The sequence below is a fragment of the Planococcus citri genome, chromosome 1 (genome assembly GCF_950023065.1).
Source record: "Planococcus citri chromosome 1, ihPlaCitr1.1, whole genome shotgun sequence".
NCBI lineage: Eukaryota > Metazoa > Arthropoda > Insecta > Hemiptera > Pseudococcidae > Planococcus > Planococcus citri.
In genome coordinates, this window is record NC_088677.1 from 63,338,502 (window position 1) to 63,360,428 (window position 21,927).

The window sequence follows — 21,927 nt, forward strand, 5'->3', positions numbered from 1 at the left end:
ACTTAAATTTATGCTGAAATGCTGAAAATGAGAATTGAATCATAATAATACTAGTGCCCTCTCTCGAAATCTAAATGGAACTAAACAACAAACCGCCTAATTAAAGAGAAAAATTTCTAATCATAATAACGACTCACAAACACTTCTTGCTCGTGAGTAGTGTGCAAAAAATCCCATCATTTGCGCCTTGTGAGTAGGCAACTTCTTAGACAGTTGAAAGAATTTGGCGTTTTTTCTAATTCTATGCACGCCCTTGAAAGTGATTTTAGACTAAATCGAGACTGCTGAAGGCTGAAGTGCTGAGTTCAATTTTACGGTTTATTCTACTCAGTGATGACAACTTACCGTTCACAGTCTAAGAAATCTTTGCTTGAAATATCATTCGAAGTTTCTATTTTTTTTTTTTTTTCAAAAAGCGCAGGGATAGAATAATTATGGAATTCTATCGCCATCAGTGACCAGTGACCTCAACTTGACTGAAACCGGCGTGAATATTACACAAATAAACTGATATTTAAAAAAAACCGCCGTGTTTTGTGTATTTTTTGCGCCTTGTGAAGTTGTGAGTAGGCAACTTCTTCGACAGTTGAAAGAATTTCGTGTTTTTCTCATGGTTTTTCTCCATTTCTAAGCCTTTACCGTGTCTGTGTTAGTCTGTGCATCTCAAATAGTATATTACACAACGAGGACCGAAAAATCACTTTTTCTCCGAGTTTAGTGAAGTAATTTTTCCTGAACGAGGGTGGAAAGTACTTATTTTTACATCCGAGCGATTCTCGCGAGGTTGGAAAAGTAGTACTTTTCACCCCTAGATAGGAAAATTTATATTCTGTAGGTAGTTCATTGTTCGTTAAAAAATATAAAAAGTGATACTTGAAAAATGTAAACAATAATTTAAAATTCCAAAAAATTTCAATTAATTCTGTTTTAGGAAAAAAAAGAACTGTTGAGTCTGTTGAATTCAAATATTTTGAAAAAAGCCAATTTGTGCAAACTGCAAACTGTCTCAAAGAATTTGTATCTCAAATTTCAGTCAATTTCATTTTCAGTCTGTGATTCTGAGAGCTACTGAGCTTTGAGTTTGAGCTAGAACTAGAGCCAGAGGATTAAGCAAATCGATAAAATAAAATCCCCATAAGACCAATGTAAATTCAAGTTCTCTGCCAGTCTGCTAGCAATGTTAGAAACTAGCAAGTAGCTAATTGCAAATTAGGCAAAAAAATATCCAGAAATTCGGAATCTGCCCTTAAAATGTGTTTTTTTTACTTTTTTTTTTATTTTCATATTTTCTTTTTGAGTTATTTTTTTTTCAACAGAACATAAAATTATTATTTATTAAATATGATTTTATTTTACTTCAATTTTTCATCAAAAATTCAAAATTGCAATTTTGACCCCCGAAAGGCAAAAACTCATCAACTCAAAAAGCCCTGCCCTGAACATCTTGATCTCCCATCTTGCTCTTGGTTTTTACTTTTTACTTTTTTAAAAAAAATTTTCAACCATGTTCGATCAATGTTCGCTAACACTTCTATCGTTTAAATTTGTAAACAAAATTCCACTCCAATGATAAGCTGGGTCACGCTGATTGGTTGATTTCTATATCAATTTTTTCCTTCATCAGTCTTCGTTTTCGTCGCACAACAGCTGTGCATAATCAAGTAATCTTTTTATACGAAAATTTGAGTGAGTAAATGGAAGAAAACTACTAAAGTTTTATGGTTAAAGTTTAATTTGCGTCAACATGGAAGACGATATACTAAACGAAACAGTTTCATCGGAAGATCTCAAAGTAAGAAAGTTCTCATATCGCTACTATTAATACTTCAATCTAGCAGCTTGCATCTGTATAATGATGTGTAATATTCGTAAAAATTAACTCACCATTACCAGTTGACGTCATGATTTGTTTACCTTCAAATTTGACTAATTACTCGTTGTTTTATGATTTAATTTCTACAGAAATTCGAGAGAGCTTATCATACGGAGTTGACAGAAGCCCGAGTAACCCGAGAAACTCAGTTCAATTATGCTTGGTGTTTAGTACGAAGTCGTTACTCTGCTGATATTCGAAAAGGTATCATGTTATTGGAAGAATTATTCAAAACCGAAGAAAGCGGAGATGATAGTGCTAAACGAGATTATTTATATTACTTGGCGATGGGAAACGCTAGAATTAAGGTATCATCGTCGTATCAACATTCCGTACTGAATTAAAACAGCTACGTTTTGTAGTACTGAACCTCTTCTAATTAAATGAGAAACTATGTCCCAATTTCAGGAGTATTCTACAGCTTTACAATACACACGATCTTTTCTTCAAGTAGAGCCCGGTAACCAGCAAGTTGCAACCTTGGAAGCGTTAATTAAAAAGAAAATGGAAATAGGTAATGAGCAGTCTAGAATACTTGGTAATTTAATTACGTTGATATTTTATGAATTTTAATGAATTTATTATCTTATAGAGGGGCTGAAAGGTATGGCTCTTGCTGGAGGTGTTGCCATTGCTATTGGAGGCATTCTTGGATTGGGATTTGCTCTAGCCAAAGGCAAACGTTGATACTCCTTCTTCGTCACTACTTCCTATTTCATATTCCATTTCGTCTTTGTACATTTTATATTTTAGGAGTTATATATTTTTTTGTTTTATTTAAAATTTGTTTTTGCTTCCTGTGTGAACTGTGAACATATTCTTTTTCTGGAAATTGAGAACTTTTGAGAAGTATTCAATTAGGTATTTTAAAATAAATACACGTATTTTGAATTTTACTTTCGTGTAATGTACTATTATTTCGTCTGTTTTTTTTTACGATAGATTTTGTTCACGTTTTCTGTGAAACGTATGAACATGATTACATCATTACAGTGCAAGTTCAGATATTTGGGATATGAAAGAATATTCATTTTGATTTCTAAATACGTTCCTATGATCGCGATCATTGATCAATGATCATCAAATTCGTTCAGAGTTAGTTGCTATACTCCTGGAACGCTTAGCTCTTTAAACCGAGGCAACACTGCTCAACAATTATTTGTAAACAGTCGCGAGGGCAGAGTGGAGAGGAGGAAATGAGAATCTTCTTTCTTATCTATCGCTCAAAAATTGTGAAAAGTTTTAAAATCTCTCTCAAAAATGTCTGCACCTCGTAAACCGAGTTTATTTGCGTTGAAGATGCAAAAATTACGCGAGACTGAGAACAATCTAAAGCAGCCTCAAGCTCCCTGTCCTCCTCCAGGAACAATTTTCGGTAAGTGTTAAAATACCATGAAAATACCTCGACATTATTCCGGCACATTTGATTTCAAATCATTTGATTCAATAGGTGATCGCAGTTACATTGTCGGTGGCCCCGAAGCATCGGAAATCCACTCCGAAAATGTTAATAAATTATCATCGATGTCTCCAGAAGAAATACTCAAAGCACGTGAAGAACTGCTTCAGGTTTTGAATCCCTCACACGTAGAATTCTTGAAGAAAATACGAACAGAATCACAGACTGGATTAGAATCACCGATGAATGATTTATCCATAGAAACGTTAGTACAGTTAATCTTTTCAAAGCAATTTCTGCTCCTGTTAGCTCATAATTGTGTTTTTCCCACAGACCCTCGTTAAATGTCGATCTGGAGTTGAAAAATAAAGGCGTTCATATGGATAAAGTAGAACCGGAGAAACTGAAATGGATGGAAGATGTTCCCGAGATCAAAGAGCCGCTTCCAGAAACCTTTTACAGCGCTAGATTTGATTTCGAAGGTAATCATCGTTATTTTTAATGTGTGTTCTCTTTATTCCACATTTTAATGGTTATTTTTGTACAGGTAATTTGTTACCTTTTATCGAAAAGAACCAAAGTACATGTGAAAAAGGTTTATATCATCATGGAGACGAACCTCACAGACCTGGTTACACGATAGAAGAATTATATCAACTGTCCAGAAGCTCGATTATTAGACAGAGAATTGTCGCTCTGAATACACTGGCAGCTATTTTGGAAAAAGTAACGAAATTTTTTTCAGTGTTCCAAGTTTGGATTCGTATCCTTGACTGTTGTTTAATTAACGATTTGTTGTGCAGGAATATATTTTAGCTGATTATCTCGCAACACCTTTGTTAAAACAACTCGTGGAATCGCAAATTTTTCTTATACTACGGTTCTCTCTCGATGAACGTTTAAGAACCGTGTACTTGGCAGCATTACGAGCTATCAGTGCTTTACTTTGGAGAGCTCTAGATATGGTAACATTTTTTCATCGAATGATTTTCAAAATCAATCACCCAGAAATAATGCGAATATTCTCGTTTCAGCATTACTTATCCGATATGGTTGGGCTATTTGGTGATTTGAAATTACCTACTTTTGAAGTGGTTGAGAAAGAAGTCACGCAAGAAAACATAGAAGAAATGCAAGATGTCGAGATACTAAAACTAGACCTCATCAAAGGTGCTTTACGTACCGATCTTGTATTAAGACTGAAGTAAATTACCATCCTCATAATTCTCAGCAAATTCTATTCATTATCTAATTCATTCCTGTATTTATTTCAGATACATAATCGAAGACCCTCTAATCGAAGTGGATAATTTACTCTGTGTGATCAAATGCTTGACAAGAATATCTTACCATTCCTTTGAAGCCACAGTAGCAATTTTAAATACGCCGAATTTACTAGAGATATTATTCTTCAACTGCGAATTATCTCTGAATAATGAAAAAATGTACACAGCCAAGTTGATGATCCTGTTTCGAGTGATCGCATCTCGTTCCCCCGAATTCGCCTCGGTACTGAACAAAAGATTAAACCTGATACCATTTTTATTGAAAAATATCGGCGATACGGTCACCAAGACGTCGACGGTGAGCCAATGTGTATATCTATGGCAAGTTCTTCTCCAGCATCACATCGGTGCAGAATCCGTATCCGAAATAGTACCTGTATTTTACACCATTATCAATCAACTACACGCCATAAACGCGGATAATGTTCAAAACAGCGTTATATTATTCGCCACATCTTTACTCACGCTGTTGGTATTTTTATTCGAACAGTTCTACGAAACGGTACGTTTCCTTATACCGGTCTTGGAAGAACTGTGTTGTCGTTGGATCAACGTATTCGCTACTGAGAAAAAAGTCTCTAGAGAGTTCGTCAAAATGTTATCGAACAGTATATTCTTAATGAATAATATCCAAACGAAGAATTCCTTGAATTTGGTCACCTATAATATCAAAATGAAAGTCTTGACCAATGCGAACATTTACGCAAAGATCACTCGAGACTTGGCGAAAAGCTCATTTTTATTAAATGCTAACGAAGAAGGCTTCATCGAATGTTTACCATCGTTATGTGTCCCTAAAGAAATTCTCACCACGAATAATAATCTCGTAATAGTTCATAGCTTGGTGAAATACGGTTTACAAAATGGCAGCCACGCTTTCGTACGTAATGTGTTCAATAACGACCTATGGCGTTACATAGATCAAATTCTCAAATTGGATAATTCCAATAAAATATCCTCTTTGTGGTGTGCTCGATTTGAAATAACCTTTTTATGCGATTTACTCAAATTATGCTCGAAATGGGACGTATTTCTGGACAGAAAACTGCTCGAATTGGCATTCACTTTGGTTCGTATGGTTCACAGCGATGATATACACATGGTCAACGATATCTTCAACGATATTTTATTCAATGGGAAAATCTACCAGCAAATGATAACCATCGACGATAATAATTTTGCCAACGCTCTGAGTGATCTAGATAATATGAAAGTTTATTTCGTGAAAGAATTAGGACTATCGAAAGGTTCTCCGAGCGGACTAATTTCGTCGAAATGTGGAACCGAAAGTGTCCTCAGTACCGACTGGCATTACTTACCGATACTGAAGATTAGCAACAATAAAGAAACCGAGATTAAAGTATCTGTTGAATCAATAACACCAGTTTTGAAATGGATCTACTTGTTGGAATATTTCTCCGAATACATCAAGATAGATATTCCTTTGGTTGCTCGATATTGTCGAATATCTTGTGTATTCTTTTGCGGTGACGTGTTCCTAGATGTAGCCGATATACTGCACGCTATTCTGAAGCAATTACTCAAACATAACGATCGACTCGATTTCAGCAGCGAGATCGCTGGTATATCATCGTTTTACGATTTCTATCGTGAACTCTGCGAACAATTTGTTAGTTCTTCGTATTGTAATCCTATATTTGGAATGTATGTACTTGTACCATTGCAACAGAAACACGATTCGAGGTTACGTAAATACGTTTGGATGGAGCAGGCAATCATGTTAAGGTTCTTGAATCTACCCGAAGACCAGTTACCTATACCGATGCAGTGTTTTCTCGAACCTATTGAAGAAGATGTCAGATTGATTGAAACCTATCTGCGAATCGTTGCTACAGGTTTGTATTTCAAATTCCGATTCGTCGAGTAACCGTAATGGTTTGTATTTTGATGATTTGTTTTTTCAATAGGAAAAGTTACTCCGAGAATGAGTCCTATTTGTTATCGAATTGCGGTTCATCATATTACATCTTTTATTCGTCAACGTAAAGATGAAGCGGTGGCGATCAGGTTACAACAAATGATTCAGAAAATTGGCGATCCTGCATTACAGAAAGTGTTATCGAGTGAATGAACATCGTTGATTGGCATTTATGGTTACTTTTTGAATTAACGAGATAAAGTGGCTAACAGTTGGAAAATTTTTGAAGAGACTCGTGATAAAGGATTTTAATATTTCTGAAGGCTGTGAAAATTCATATATTTTTTAAGGCATGGCCTATAATAAATGATGATTTATACTGCTGAGTTGATCTAGACTCTGCTCGTTTACATTTATGTACTTATTCATTACTCGACGTTGCGTTTCTCTGTGAGCCAAATTTCTGCTCGATCGACGTTCGTTAATAGGCACTCAAAGCAAAAATGGTTTAACAAGGGAACCTCTTGAGGTGTCCGCCTCCGATTTAAACGGGACCGCGATTTTTGGAAAGAGCATGTTCTAAAACCCCCAAATCCAAATTTTCAGTTGCCCAAGTTCATTTTTCGATTTTTGGCGAATTTGTGAAAATCCAAAATTGACTATTTTGGTGATTTATGCTTTTTTTTAAAAGTACGTACTTGATCAGTAAAAATGTTCAAAATAAGTCCTAAAACTGGTATTAACCCCCCAAATCCAAATTTCGCCATTTCCAGCCATTCTGGAGCCTCCAGCGCTATTTTTCAATTTCTCCAGAATTTTGAATTTGCTCCAGAAGGCGTGAATATGAAGTTGGGCAGCTAAAAATCGAGTTGTGTATTATACTCGATCTGTTTAACGAGTTTATCCACATTTGAGTCGGTTTTGGGAGGGACACCTCAAGAGTGGTTTTTTGACCAGCTTTTTTCATAATAAAAAATCCAAAAAAATCAAAATTTTACCGTTGGGGAGGAAATTTTTTAAATTTGCGCGAATCGCTGTATTTCGAACACAACAAATCCCCTGAGGCCGAATTCCGCCATTTCCAGCCATTCTGCAGCCTCCAGCGCTGTTTTTCAATTTCTCCAGAATTTTGAATTTTCTCCAGAAGGCGTGAATATGAAGTTGGGCAGCTAAAAATCGAGTTGTGTGTTATACTCAATCTGTTTAACAAGTTTATCCACTTTTGAGTTGGTTTTAGGAGGGACACCTCAAGGTGGTTTTTTGACCAGTTTTTTTCAAATCAAAAATCAAAAAAAATCAAAATTTTACCGCTTGCGAGAAAATTTTTGAAATTTGCGCGAATCGCTGTATTTCGAACATAACAAACCCCCGGAGGCCGAATTCCGCCATTTCCAGCCATTCTGGAGCCTCCAGCGCAATTTTTAAATTTCTCCAGAACTTTGAATTTGCTCCAGAAGGCGTGAATATGAAATTGGGTAGCCAAAAATCGAGTTGTGTGTTATACTTGGCCTGTTTAACAAATGTATCCACATGTGAGCCGATTCTGGAGGGGACACCTCAAGAGTGGGTTTTTGACCAGCTTTTTTTCAAAATGAAATTATTCAAAAATCAAAAATTTTCCGTTTGCCAGAAAATTTTTGAAATTTGCGCGAATCGCAGTATTATGTCATGAACTAACCCCACGAGGGCTAATTTCGCCATTTCCTGCCATTTTGGAGGCTCCAGCGCTATTTTTCAATTTCTCCAGAATTTTCAATTTGCTTCAGAAGGCGTGAATATGAAGTTAGGCAGCTAAAAATCGAGTTGTGTGTTATACTCGATCTGTTTAACGAATTCATCGACATTTCAGCCGATTCTGGAGGGGACACCTCAAGAGTGGTTTTTTGACCAGCTTTTTTTCAATATAAAAATATTCAAAAATCAAAAATTTGCAGTTTGCGAAAAAATTTTTGAAATTTGCGCGAATTGCAGTATTTTATCATGAACTAACCCCACGATGACGAATTTCGCCATTTCCAGCCTTTCTGGGGCCTCCCTTCAATTTTTGGATATTTTTATTATGAAAAAGGCAGGTCAAAAAACCAGTCTCGAGGTGGCTCCTGCAGAATCGGCTCAAATATGGATAAACTCGTTGAACAGGTCGAGCATTACACACAACTCGATTTTTAGCTGCCCAACTTCATATTAACGTCTTCTGGAGCAAATTAAAAATTCTGGAGATATTGAGAAATCGCGCTGGAGGCTCCAGAATGGCTGCAAATGGCGAAATTTGGATTTGGAAAATTAATATCAGTTTTAGGATTTATTTTGATCATTTTTACTATTTTACTGATCATGTACGTACTTTTTTGAAAAAAGTATAAATCACCAAAAACAGTCAATTTTGAATTTTTAAACGTTCGCCAAATATCGAGATATGAAGTTGGGCATCTGAAAATTTGGTTTAAGGGGTTTTAGACCATGCTCTTTCAAAAAATCGCGGTTCCGTTCAAATCGAAGACGGACACCTCAAGAGGTTCCCTTGTAAGCTATTTCGTAATTTGCAAATAAAAAACACAACTAAACAAAAACACCTTTATTCGTTACATTTTTAATATTATTATACATAAAGTACCGAAACCATGTGCGCCGGCTTAATCACATTTTCATAGAACTTTTAAGCTTTCATTTTTTAAGCGGAGCTTTCAGAATTCCGATTCTTCTCAGGTACCTGACGACGAACGGAACGCTTACCAAAGTAACGCTGATTCGAACTGGAGCAAATACCTTGTGGATAGCATACGCTATGACAAACGTACTAGCTCTGCCGGCCACGAGCGAAGATTGATCATTTAAAGTGATACCAATGCTTTTCAGTATGTTCACCAAGTCCAGGCCACTGGAATGGTTATAAAATTACTTTAGTACTCGTAATACATAATGAATAGGTACTCGATAAGAATACGCTTTCTTCTTCTGATATTGGTTTATCCCTATTGTTTGAAAACCGATAGGGACTTTTTTTTATGGTACGATTTCACTCTGTGAGAAATTAATCTACTTCGTGAATCAGAAAATTGAAATTCAAAAATTCGAACATCGATAGAGAAAAAAAACAAGACAGAAAAATAAAAAAAAAATATAATACATATTTACAATTTTTTTTAAAAAAATGAGTTAAAAGTTGCAAATCGAATAAATAACATCATATAACAACTAAAATTTAACGTGTTTTTGCTCAGTTTAAACAGTTTTCCAACAAACTTCGAATAGTTCAACAAAAATTTACATTATTTTTTTTCACTTATAAAACGCCTACTCGAACGGTGAATATAAAAGCCTAACATAAATAGTAAAAGCGAATAAAATTTCGTTAAAAAATCGCATTAAAAAAATACAGGTATAAATCTGTATATAAATTACACACAAAAATGAATAAATAGGGGAAACTGGCGGTGATAGAAAAAAAGTTATCTGCGTTCTGCGCGAGTTCTAGTATTACCAGTATTATTGGAGTCATCGGTTTGTTGACCATTTCGCGAACTATTCCTCGTCATATCGTATCTGGATGTACTAGATGAGGTATGCGGCGGAACAACGTGACTATTGGCAGGAGTAGGATTACGCGAAGAGTAGCTAGACGTATTCGCATTATTAGTAGTATTGCCGTTGGGGGGATTTGCCGGCGGAGGTTGTTGGATAATTTCGCTCATATTTAATTGATCGTTAAACACCATACAAAATTCGCCGATTTTTTCGACGGTTCCTGCCTTAGCGGTGTATAGCGTCAAAGAGTTACGCCAAAGCGCCGCGTACACTTTGGTCAAACGTAAAATATCACTAGCATTTATGTAATGTCCGGTATCATCCCACACCGCTAAATTAATACAAGCCGTAGCATCGGCCACTTTAACCGTTCTCACTTCGCGATTATCTTTCAACGCTACCGCTGGACCGACTTCTAATACTATGCATGTCAAAGTTAGATTTTTCATGCCGACATGAATATCTTTTATATAAACAGGCTCCATTCTGTTCTCTGTCGTCCTGGCGTCTAATTTTTTCTCGTTACTATTAATCATAAAAGACGACTAAAAAGTAAAGTACGAGCTGCCAAAAAGCTGAAACAAAAACATGATACTCGTTTTACGAATACGGTCTGGTTTCGTGGTACCGGTCACACTGTTTTTACATTCACATTCGGACCAATGAATCCATATATCAGAAGAAGATCGAGATATATTTTGAAATCAATATTATCACTTACCTGTAAACTGCTAAGTAGAAACCTCCTAACGATATCAACGATATAGTTATATGAAATACTAACACAGTGCTACCGTAATCTTTGACTGCGTTTTGTAGTTTTTGCCTAGCTGTTAGGTTTTTGTTTTCGTTATTAGATGTGCTCGAGTATCGAACAATATTCAACGTTGGTATCGTCGTTCGGTATATCGGCTTGTTCAAAACTGTAAATAAAACTATATTAGAATTCTGATACTAAACCATTTCCATATATAGGTTATAAATACTCACGATGAAATGGTTTCGGCGAACACAGAATTAGATTAGATTTGCTCAACAAGCAACGAGTGAAAAACATGCTTCCTGTGAAAGTAAACAGAATATCGTGTCAAATGATGTACATTATAGAGCAATGTTAATCAACTTCTGTATCTCACCAAAACTATTGGAATTTTAATTCATTTCCGATGTGATTACCCTGCAGAAGGCCGTCACAATTTTATCTGAAACAGAGAAACACATTCAATCGATTATGACGGAGATATTTAGCTATGGAAAAATACAAAATTGAGCAACATTACCAGGAGGAATGATTTATGAAGATAGAAAGAACTTCCTTTTATTGAATAATTAACGAGATATGAATTGATATCGCGAATGACTTCGTGATTTTTGTTCACAATAAAAATTACAAGATTGAGGAAAACTCAGGAATTCAGGAAAAATGTTTTATCATTTTTTTAATTTTCTTTTTCGACTATGTTTCAATTCGAATGATTGACAGAGTAGCATAGAGTCGATCGAAGCTGTGATTGGTTGGATTGGTCGATCAAGCGACCTCTCGTGGTCAAATGTGAAACTAAAAAAACAAAAATTCGAAAAATCAAAACTTGGCATGTTTTTTTTTATCAAAATTTGATTAATTTATGCTCTGTACTGCAATTTTTTTAATTTAAAATTTGTTTAAAAAATATTTTATTGGATCAGATTTTTGTATTTAATTTGTTAAATAAGTCATTGTTTGGTAATCATATGTCTTCGGGTGTTGTTCTACTCAAAATTTGCATTAGATTACTGAATACGTAAGTGTGATAAATGCATTATAACTTTAATCCCTTCGCTAGCATCAGATGATTCAAATTCGAAAATCATCTAACGAATTGTCTTCTTTTGATTTACAGCTCTTCAAGATGACAACTGTGATGAGCAACAACGTTATTAAAATATCCACGAGTAAATCGCCAGCTAAAAATATAGTCATCAATTCGGAATCTCGATACCCAAAAACTTGTGATTACTGTCGCGACATATTCAACTCTGAATATTCGTACAAGCGACATAAAGAAACAGGCAAATGTTTTCGATTCTGTAGGTTACGTGAAGAAAAACGTCTGCAGCGGGCAAAAACACCCAAAACGTCGATTTACCCGCGTCGATGCAACAAATGCTCGAAAGTTTACAAAAACAAGCATTCTTATTATAAACACAAACGTCGATGCGTTGGAGGCAGCTTTGATGACGACGATGTGAATAACGATGATGAATTCAGCAACGCTGCTGATGATGATGATGATGAACTTGTCAGTGTTGATGTCGATGTCGTCGAAGTAGACGGTAACAGTATTGAGAATATACCTGTCACCGATAATAAAGAGAATATCGACGATATTACTTCGAATTTCATTCTAACTTTGGACGTGGATAAGAATTTCAGCGATGACAGTAGCCTGTACCCGAGAATCTGCGAACTTTGCCATAAAGTGTTCAAAACGCAGGATCAATTCGAGATGCATAAAGCGAACACAAAATGTTCTGGAATCGAAGTGAGAAAAAAACCACCGCAGCCTATAATGAAAGTGAATTCTACTTCGATACATTATCGTCGTTGTGGTAATTGTAACAAAGTCATTAATCATAAACAACTCTACAATAATCACATCAAGAGATGTGGCAAAGTATTGTCAACTGTTGCTGTTTTAAAACAAGCTTTCGATTTTGTACCAGTTGCTCAACCTACGTTACCGCCACCAACGTCAGATTCTCGTACATCGCCAGAGACCAACACGCAGTCATCGTATTCTAAATTATGTAACGCATGTGGAGTGATTTTCGGTACAAAAAGAAGCCTAAGTCAGCACTCCTGTCCGGCTAAAAGTAATTCACCAGAAACTGATGCTACCAACGGCATGTATCCTAGAACTTGCGATCATTGCAACTTGTCTTTCCGCTCTAAATGGCAATTTTATCGCCATAAAGCTAAATGTGCCGGCTACCAAGACAGCGCGTTAGATAAAGCAGACGATTCGTACGTTAGTTGTGATTATTGTCTGAGAAAATTCCAGACGTATTTGCTATACACCGAACATGTGAAAACTTCTCATCCCGAAGTAAAAGTTATACAAATGCCGGTGAAACAAAAGTACAAGTATCCTAGAAAATGTTTGAGATGCTTCGTCGTCTACTCGACTGCTCAAACGTTTTGCAATCATAAAAAAAAATGTGCTCTCAGAGACCCGCGTTCATTCGACGGCGAATTCTCACAAGACCCAAATGCGGAAATAGGTCCTGAATCGAGAACTTGCAAAGAATGTTTTCACACGTACTCGAATCGTCAGTCATTTTGTAACCATAGAGCGAGAGGACTTTGCCAAAAGTTTGCTGCGAATAAAATGTATCCAAGACGATGCGAATTTTGCTCCAATATATATTCTAGTAAGCAAACTTATCACCATCATAAAATCAGATGCCCGAATTTTGGCAAAGAAGAAGCTCGTAGAGTTCGAACGCCAATGTATCCTCGCACTTGTAACCGATGCAATCGTACCTTCGCGTATAAACAGGTCTACTATAAACACCAGAAAGCTTGTGAAAATCAACACAATACAACATCGGTAGAAGACGAAATCGACGACTCGAGTGTAGATCATACCGATCTTGATTACGAACCTCTGCCTACATCGAGTTCCTATACTCCCAAAATGTATCCGAGAATGTGCGAATTCTGTCGTAAAACGTACGCTAATCGTCATTCATTCAGTAAACATAAACCACGCTGTGTTCCAGTTTCACCAGTCGTCAATATCACCGAAGATGCGGATACTTCCGCGCAGATTTCAGAATCATCGTTTTATCCGCGAGAATGCGAAAACTGTCTGGGAACTTTTCAAAACGCAGCAACTTTCAACGCCCATAAAATACGATGCGATTTCTTCGAAACCAAAGTAAACGAATCGGATTTTAGATCTTACATAAAGTCGAGCTGCGAACATTGTCGTAACATAGTGAATCAGTACAGACGTATTTTCCATCAGCATTTGGAGCAGTGCACAGATCCGATTATTGTGACTCCATATCCGCCCTTGATTACTCAACGCGAACCCCAACCTCAACCTAAACGGGTATCGAATATTTTGGACGAAAGTAGTATTTGCGACTGTTGCGGTTTGTTTTTCGAAACTAGGGAAGAAATCGAATTGCACAAAAAATCATTCCGGGTGCCCGAAGATACTGCGGTTCTCGAATGCGGCGTTTGCATGGAAACATTCGATTCGAAAGAAGAGGCGGAAGTTCATAAAGCGAGATGTATATTGAACGTGAGCAACAAAACGTATCCTAGGTTTTGCGAATGCTGTAGGAAAATTTATAAAACCAAACAAACGTTCTACAATCATAAGAAAAATTGCCACGTGCATTGTTTGAAGTATTTCGTGTTGAAAGACTGCGATAATTGCAAGTTACCTTTTAAATGCGAAAAAATGTACATGGAACATGTGCAAAAATGTGTGCCACTTGGCGATGCAGATATTGCAGCCGAATGCGAAGTTTCTGTCGAACCAATGGATGAACAGATCCTTGGCGCGTGAATTTCTCAATGATTATTTTAGTGTTGTATAGTGTTATGATTATGACCATTTTTTTAAAAAATATAATTCATTATTCGTACGTGGAAAATTATTTTATTATTGTCAAAAACATCATACTTTTCCAGTAAGAATTGTTAAAAAATTCACGTGCTTTTTTGGCCAAAATTGTTGGTTGAAAAAGCATCTATCAGAATTATGAAAAAATCCTGGTTTTTTGCCAACATTGTTGAAACTTCGAAAATCCGATTTTTTGCTATAGAATCATCAGAAAAATCTCTGCTCTTTTGTTAATATTTATTGCTAAACAGGTCTCGTATTTTTTTTGTCAGAATGGTTGAAAAAATATACTTTTTTTTAAGTCAGAATTTTCAAAAAATCCTGTTTTTTCCCAAAATTGTTGGAAAATATATTTTTTTGTCTTTATTGTCAAAAAATCTTCCTCTTGAAAATCAAAATGACCAAAAAATTCTGCTTTCATTTGCCTATAAATATCTAGAAATACTGCTTTGTAACGAAAATTTCAAACAAATGAGTGATTTTTTGCTAAAAACGCAGAGTCTAAATCATATCCTGGTTCATTTTGTTCAGTTCTCTTCGAAAATGAAAACTTCGAACCTGATATAAAATTCTAACTCGAACAAATTTTAACGCTTCTTCAAAAATGGTTCTAAAAAGTTTTCTAAAGCATCGAGTCTGTTTCTGGTTTTGATTTATTTATTGAAATATTCCTCTCTTTAGAGGGTTGACACCAGCACGAAAAAAAAATTAAAAATGTGACATGACAGTTTTTTTGAATTTTTCAAACATACAAAAATTCGCCAAAAACCCAAAATGGAATTCGAAAATTTGAAATTTCAGCCCTACTAGGGTTGGATATACATACTTATTTGCCCTTACAATTAAGATCTACTCGCAGTTTGATTTCGTTCTAATTTACCCTCGATGATAGAAAAACTGAAGGAGTAAAAATTTAATATTAGGAAAACTAAATTTACGAGTATATAAAATTACATTTTAAAAAACTATACAAATAAATATCTTCATGGTTTCATAAATCTTCCTCCACCATCATGTGATTTCTCTGGCTAGCAGAATCTAATATCTTATCGAAACGATTCATGATTTCTTTTTCCTGTAAAATCATTAAATTATGAAATACAATAAATTCGAAAAAAGCTCTTTAGTTCACAAAAACCGAAGCTTACTTGAGAACATAAACTGTTATATTGTCTCATCAAGTACTCGTGAAACAGGGTAACGTCGCTTTCAAGCTGTTTGACTTTCAGATTAGCTTCGTCGATAGCCTGATGCAATTTATTTTCGTATTCTGATTTATCTTGGCATTTTTTCACCCATTCTTGATACTCCCTGAAAACATTCGAGGAAAAATTACGATGGAAGGTCGAACAAAATACTATGAACTGTAAAAAAAATTTCATTACTTTTCGGATGTTTCCAATGCTTCCTTGTTTTCAGCATCTTGCTTCAGTTTACGAGCTTTCAATTCTTCGTAACTATTTTTAAGACTTTTCAGAGTTTGAAGCCAGTTCGTGTTCTTCAATTTGAGTTCATCTATTTCTTCAGCCAACTCGGAATGTTTCTTCTTTATCGAATCCAAACGATTATTCATCTCTCTGTAAAAAAAAAAACCGTAGTCGAAACCGTCATGTTTCTGAAAAAATTCATCTTCGTTGAAAATATTATGAAAACCGTACTCGATGGATTTTTCCATTTCTAGCAATTCGTTTAGTTTCTGTATACGTCCTTCTTGTTCAGCACATTCGTTAACGATCAGATTATTCAATTTCTTCTTTTCTTCAATCTGTTCTTGTAAAGATTTAACTGTGCTGACGAATTCTTCCTTTTTATCTTCCAGCGTTTGCCATTCGCTTTTCAATTTATTCGGAGATTTAACAATCATGTCTCCTAATTTCTCGTTCTCTTCTTTCAACTGAAATCAAGCAGAGTGAGCTATGAAAAAAATTACGAATTCATTGAAAAGCATATTGAAGAATACTCACACCAGAGATGGTCTTCACGTACTCCAATTCTTTTTGTTCGTCTTGGGCAATAAGTCGTTTTATTTCATCCATCGTTTGTTTTTGCGTCTCTTTTTCTTTGAATAGCTCGTCTAATTTTTGTCTATCTTTTTCGATAATTTGCTCCAACTGAAACAAAAATCCGGATTAGAAAAATTTTAAAGAGACGAACGAAGAATAATAATCGTACCTCTTTTATCCTTTCGTTTCTTTTGACGCGATTTGTGGCTCTTTGATTGATATCTTTCTTCAAAGATTCGATTTTCGATAATAGTTCTTCTTTCTTCGACTTTTGAAGTTTCAGTTGCTCTATCGAGTCTTGTATATCGTGAACGGCGCTATCGCAATGTTGCAGAAAAGCCATAATAGCGCTTAATTGAGCTACAGTTCGTTTGGGATCTAGGTTTTTCGCATACGTCATAATAATACAGAACGAATAACAAATAGATGAATTAGGGGATTTTCACGTACTTGGATTCACCAAATCGCTGTAATTGAAATCATTGATGCCGATATTTTTATAGAAGAAATTCACCGCTTCGTACATATTGATATGAGGTATAGTTTGACTGTACATATCGACGTGGGATATAATGGTCATTTGTTTCATTTGGATCTGAAAACAGAAATAATGAAGTACCAAACAACATTTTCAAATTATGATTAGAGATGATTGATTTTCATACCTGTGATAGTTCATTTATATCAGCTCCAAAATCTTCCAAAAATAAGGCGTAGAAATTACCGATGAAGGCTTGAGTTGGGTTTTTAATATCTCTTATATCGACCTCCAGATCAGGGAAAATTAATTTGATGGTGGCGAGTAAATGTTGCTCGTTCATCGTCGGAGCAACGTTGCGAGCCGACATTGTGATTTCTTGAGATGAAAACGACTGTCGAATACCCACACTATCTCTATTCACTGCTAAACACAATTAATTTTCTTTTCTTTCATTAATTTAACACCTTTATTAATTGAAATAATCTACAAACAACAGAAGAACTGAAGGAAAGTTTTGGATAATCATCAGTTTATCACAGAATGGCGGGAATGTAGATGTTTTTTGGATTTCGACCGAAATCATTCATATTTTTGAAAAAAGAGTTGAATTTTCCATTCATTTGGGTTCATTGCAGTTACATTTAAAAATATTCAATTCATTCTTGGCACATGTCACTGATAAGAAATCGGCCCTTTCACTTTCATCTTTCGTCTTTCAGTTGAAAATTTCGTAAGAGAATCTTTCTCTGTCTTGTTCCTGTATCTAGTATTATTTCAAATTTGATTATTATGTCACCATGACTTGATTGATATCATTCAGTATACTTTACCAGGTAACTTCAACATGAAACTCCATACTTTCATTCAGTTGCAAAGAAACTCTCATTTGAGTTTTGCAGTATTGAGGCATTTCCATCGAACCGGAGCAGGTAAATACTACTTAACTCGACTCATACTCACTAAAATGAATATCATTCTTGTTCAACTTCACTTCTACTATTTTCAGATGCTACGGTTTCCGTCGATGTAACATCGAGCTCGAATAAATCGCAAAATGAGAAACTCAGCAGCAGACCGTTGTACATGGATGCTCAAGCTACTACGCCGATGGTAAAAAACAAATCTTTCTTGTATTTTTCTCAATTTCGATCTAGAAATTAATCGTAGCTTATGTTTTCGTTAGGATCCTCGTGTCGTAGATGCCATGTTACCATACATGGTATCGCTGTATGGTAATCCTCATTCTAGAACTCATTCCTATGGTTGGGAGACTGAAGAAGCTGTTGAGAAAGCTCGAAAGGTATAATATTTCAATCTTTATTGCACCGTTTCATATTTCTGTATTGTAACGTCGACTCGTGTGTTTCAGCAAATCGCTGATTTAATCAAATGCGATCCTAAAGAAGTGATATTTACGTCCGGTGCAACTGAATCTAATAATATAGCTATTAAAGGCACTGCTAGATTTTATAATATCAAAAAGAAGCACATTATCACTACTCAAACGGTACTTATACTTCATATAGAACTCATAGAAGGTTATAATGACTGAATTGTGATTTATTTTCTTCACTATTGTCTGTGTTTTAGGAGCACAAGTGTGTATTAGATTCTTGTCGAGCTTTAGAAGGTGAAGGATTCAACATAACGTATTTACCAGTCATGTCTAGCGGTTTAGTAAATTTAAGTGATCTCGAGAGTGCCATCACAGATCAAACATCTCTAGTCTCTGTAATGATGGTGAATAATGAAATCGGCGTGAAACAGCAAATTAAAGAAATAGGTGAGATGTATTTTAATATCAATACCGTTCTTAAGTTACGTTATTCTTACATTAGTGAAATGTTTCAGGTGAAATATGCAGAAAAAAGGACGTCAAGTTTCATACTGACGCTGCCCAAGCAGTTGGTAAAATTCCAATTAATGTTAACGAACAAAATATCGATTTGATGTCCCTTAGTGGACATAAAGTGTACGGTCCCAAAGGTCAGTAAACCATTTCATCAATTCGAGGTTGGTTGGTGTGATTCGTGCACTCGAACTAATATTAAATTCACGATGACAATGTCTCGTTAGGTATTGGAGCTTTATTCGTTAGACGTAAACCTCGAGTGAAAGTTGTCCCTTTGCAAAGTGGAGGTGGTCAAGAACGTGGTATTCGCAGTGGCACCGTTCCAGCCCCCTTAGCCGTAGGTTTCGGAGCAGCTTGTGAAATAGCCATGCGAGAGATGAAGGTATGGTTTCAAAATTAAATTGGCTACAGTTTTTTATAGTACTTGTAGTTTAATGCGGCGAATTTACGTATGTTACAGTACGACCACGAATGGATGGAATTACTTTCCAAACGGTTGCTCGATAAAATAATGAACAAGATACCCGACGTTGTAAGGAATGGAGACCCGGAGCATTCGTATCCCGGATGTATCAATTTATCATTTGCCTACGTCGAGGGAGAATCTTTATTAATGGCTTTGAAAGATATCGCCTTGTCTAGTGGAAGCGCTTGTACGTCGGCTTCGTTAGAACCGTCTTACGTTTTGCGAGCTATTGGTACCGATGAAGATTTAGCGCATTCATCTATCAGGTATTTAACATCGTTACACTTCTAATTGCTCGAATATCTCGACCACCAATCGGTGTTAATATCGTGATATTATTTTGATTGAATTAGATTCGGATTTGGTCGATTTACAACCATCGAAGAAGTTGATTACACTGCTGAAAGGGTCATTAAATACGTTGAGAAATTAAGATCGATGAGGTATGTAATTTCATATGACCTATGTACTATCTTAGTTTTTTTTTTTTTTTTTTTTTTTTTCATTCATTTGGGACTAATTAATTGATTGAATTTCAGTCCATTGTGGGAAATGGTACAAGAAGGGGTAGATATAAAATCTATCAAATGGACGCAGCACTAAAATCAGCGCCTGTTTTTTGCATCAGATTTCATTCTGAGTGCAATTTTTTAGTATCGTTTGATGAACGAAAAAAAGTGCATTGTTGTTGCTTGTAATTGTGATTTTAAAATCGGTTTTGTATTTCGTACGGTATTCCATTGTTGAAGTTGTTGAAAATAAATATTTTATGATGATTAGCGACTATGAAGGTTTTGGTTACCAAATAACGAATCTTTTTTTCAAATTGAAAAGCTAAATAATCTCACAATTGTGCTCCAAACTTTATCGATTCAGTTTCAAAACAGAATAAAAATTTATCGAGGAAAAAAACAAAATTTTCATAATATCTCTATTCTCTAAAATAACACTAATTTACTCGTATTTTTGAGGTGTACATCCAGAGGAAATCTCATTTCATCCCCCTCCTCCTCCTTCTCCTGTCAATATAAAATTACTTGCTTGATCGAATGCTCGTTTAAACAAAACCCTGTACGATCGATAATTCATCAGCCTATTTTTCAGATCTTGATTTCTTTGATCTACCCTCTATAAAGGAAGCCATTTGAAAGTTGGAACTAATAATTGCTCCCTTCGTGCTTATTCTGCTCAATTTTCCACGACACCTTGATACTTATATTTCTTCGAAGAATTTATCTATATATTAATAGTATGACCAGATTCTTATGACACTGAGATCTCAGCAACGGCTGAACCGATTTTGCTCAGTGACCTCTCAAAAAATCGCTTTTGAACTGTAGATGTGCAGGTTTTTATCAAAAGTTCTAAAAGTTGCTCCGTAAAGCTCAAAAAAGCTCAATAATTGATTTTTGCCAATACATAGCGCATTTGATGTATACAGAGAAGTACGTACATTATACCTTGAAAGAGCATCAAAAGAAGTCAAATGTCTAAGAAAAAAGTTTACAAAAAAGTTGCGCCATAAAGCTCAAAAAGCTCAATAATTGATTTTGGCCTATACCTAGCACATTTGATGTATACAGAGAAGTATGTATATTATACCTAGAAAGAGCATCAAAAGAAGTGGAATGTTGAAGAAAAAAGTCAACAAAAATAGTTGTGCTGTAAAGTTCAAAAAAGCTCAATATTCATCAAAAAGCTTATAGCAAGACCAAATTCTTTTGACTCAGAGATCTCAGCAACGGCTGAACCGATTTTGCTCAGTGACCTCTCAAAAAAGTAGCTTTTGAACCGTAGATATGCAGGTTTTTATCAAAAGTTCTAAAAGTTGCACCATAAAGCTCAAAAAAGCTCAATAATTGATTTTCGCCTATACGTAGCTCATTTGATTTGTACAGAGAAGTACGTCAGAGAAGTACGTATATTATACCTTGTCAAAAGTTCTAAAAGTTGCACCATAAAGCTCAAAAAAGCTCAATAATTGATTTTCGCCTATACGTAGCTCATTTGATTTATACAGAGAAGTACGTCAGAGAAGTACGTATATTATACCTTGAAAGAGCACCTAAAGAAGTAAAAAGTCGAAGGAAAAAGTTTACAAAAAAGTTGCGCCGTAAGCTCAAAAAACCTCAATAATTGATTTTAACGTTTAACCTACCTACCATATACACAACGCATTTAGCATGTACAAAGAAGTACGTATATTATATCTTGAAAGAGCATCAAAAGAAGTGGAATGTTGAAAAAAAAAGTTAACAAAAATAGTTGTGCTGTAAAGCTCAAAAAAGCTCAATATTCGTCAAAAAGCTCTCGATTGTATGTATGTATGTATGTAGTTTCAATCATCATTGTAAAAAGCTTATAAAGCTGACGTTGGTACACTTTTTCAACCTTTGAAATTGATCGATTGTAGTTTCATTCGACATGGAACTTCTTTTGTGGGGGGGGGGGGGTGAAAAATTAGGTAACCTTTGAAATCAATTGATTGTAGTTTCATTCGACATGGAACTTTTTTTTTGTAGGGGGGGAGGGTGAAAAATAAGG

The 21,927-nt window shown here is 35.4% G+C and overlaps 6 protein-coding genes across 8 annotated transcripts; 4 read left to right on the forward strand and 2 right to left on the reverse strand.

The window, feature by feature from the left end:
• The first annotated feature begins 1,615 nt into the window (after positions 1-1,615).
• On the forward strand, positions 1,616-2,769 carry LOC135833246 (mitochondrial fission 1 protein-like). The gene is made up of 4 exons (XM_065346951.1): positions 1,616-1,792; positions 1,963-2,181; positions 2,282-2,387; positions 2,466-2,769. Exons 1-4 carry the CDS (start codon positions 1,745-1,747, stop codon positions 2,558-2,560), a joined length of 468 nt encoding a protein of 155 aa, XP_065203023.1. The 5' UTR covers positions 1,616-1,744; the 3' UTR covers positions 2,561-2,769.
• Positions 2,770-3,025: 256 nt separating this feature from the next.
• On the forward strand, positions 3,026-6,847 carry LOC135833247 (RNA polymerase II-associated protein 1). The gene is made up of 8 exons (XM_065346952.1): positions 3,026-3,248; positions 3,324-3,537; positions 3,606-3,754; positions 3,820-3,998; positions 4,076-4,237; positions 4,307-4,476; positions 4,547-6,414; positions 6,487-6,847. The coding sequence occupies exons 1-8, from the start codon at positions 3,134-3,136 to the stop codon at positions 6,648-6,650; spliced, it is 3,021 nt and encodes a 1,006-aa protein (XP_065203024.1). The 5' UTR covers positions 3,026-3,133; the 3' UTR covers positions 6,651-6,847.
• Positions 6,848-8,997: 2,150 nt separating this feature from the next.
• Positions 8,998-11,400, reverse strand: LOC135833251 (protein FAM210B, mitochondrial-like). Of its 3 annotated transcripts, XM_065346959.1 has the most exons (5): positions 11,243-11,400; positions 11,099-11,164; positions 10,953-11,024; positions 10,684-10,885; positions 8,998-9,315 (listed from the first exon to the last, which is right to left on the reverse strand). In XM_065346959.1, exons 3-5 carry the CDS (start codon positions 11,017-11,019, stop codon positions 9,102-9,104), a joined length of 483 nt encoding a protein of 160 aa, XP_065203031.1. In that variant the 5' UTR covers positions 11,020-11,024; positions 11,099-11,164; positions 11,243-11,400; the 3' UTR covers positions 8,998-9,101. The 3 variants fall into 3 exon arrangements, with proteins under 3 accessions (XP_065203031.1, XP_065203030.1, XP_065203029.1); XM_065346958.1 differs by lacking the exons at positions 10,953-11,024; positions 11,099-11,164; positions 11,243-11,400 and adding an exon at positions 9,919-10,537 and having other exon boundaries at positions 9,151-9,315; positions 10,684-10,823; XM_065346957.1 differs by lacking the exons at positions 8,998-9,315; positions 10,953-11,024; positions 11,099-11,164; positions 11,243-11,400 and adding an exon at positions 9,542-10,537 and having other exon boundaries at positions 10,684-10,823.
• Positions 11,401-11,582: 182 nt separating this feature from the next.
• LOC135833248 (zinc finger protein 91-like) lies at positions 11,583-14,603 on the forward strand. The gene is made up of 2 exons (XM_065346954.1): positions 11,583-11,743; positions 11,843-14,603. The coding sequence occupies exon 2, from the start codon at positions 11,852-11,854 to the stop codon at positions 14,522-14,524; it is 2,673 nt and encodes an 890-aa protein (XP_065203026.1). The 5' UTR covers positions 11,583-11,743; positions 11,843-11,851; the 3' UTR covers positions 14,525-14,603.
• An 876-nt stretch (positions 14,604-15,479) lies between these two features.
• On the reverse strand, positions 15,480-17,602 carry LOC135833249 (kinetochore protein Nuf2-like). Its single transcript, XM_065346955.1, has 8 exons — positions 17,250-17,602; positions 17,035-17,179; positions 16,754-16,962; positions 16,546-16,692; positions 16,240-16,475; positions 15,967-16,158; positions 15,730-15,892; positions 15,480-15,656 (listed from the first exon to the last, which is right to left on the reverse strand). The coding sequence occupies exons 1-8, from the start codon at positions 17,430-17,432 to the stop codon at positions 15,573-15,575; spliced, it is 1,359 nt and encodes a 452-aa protein (XP_065203027.1). The 5' UTR covers positions 17,433-17,602; the 3' UTR covers positions 15,480-15,572.
• Positions 17,603-17,738: 136 nt separating this feature from the next.
• Nfs1 (Nfs1 cysteine desulfurase) lies at positions 17,739-20,159 on the forward strand. The gene is made up of 10 exons (XM_065346956.1): positions 17,739-17,994; positions 18,072-18,175; positions 18,249-18,365; positions 18,435-18,572; positions 18,656-18,848; positions 18,917-19,051; positions 19,142-19,299; positions 19,378-19,649; positions 19,737-19,826; positions 19,923-20,159. Exons 1-10 carry the CDS (start codon positions 17,910-17,912, stop codon positions 19,984-19,986), a joined length of 1,356 nt encoding a protein of 451 aa, XP_065203028.1. The 5' UTR covers positions 17,739-17,909; the 3' UTR covers positions 19,987-20,159.
• Positions 20,160-21,927: the final 1,768 nt, after the last annotated feature.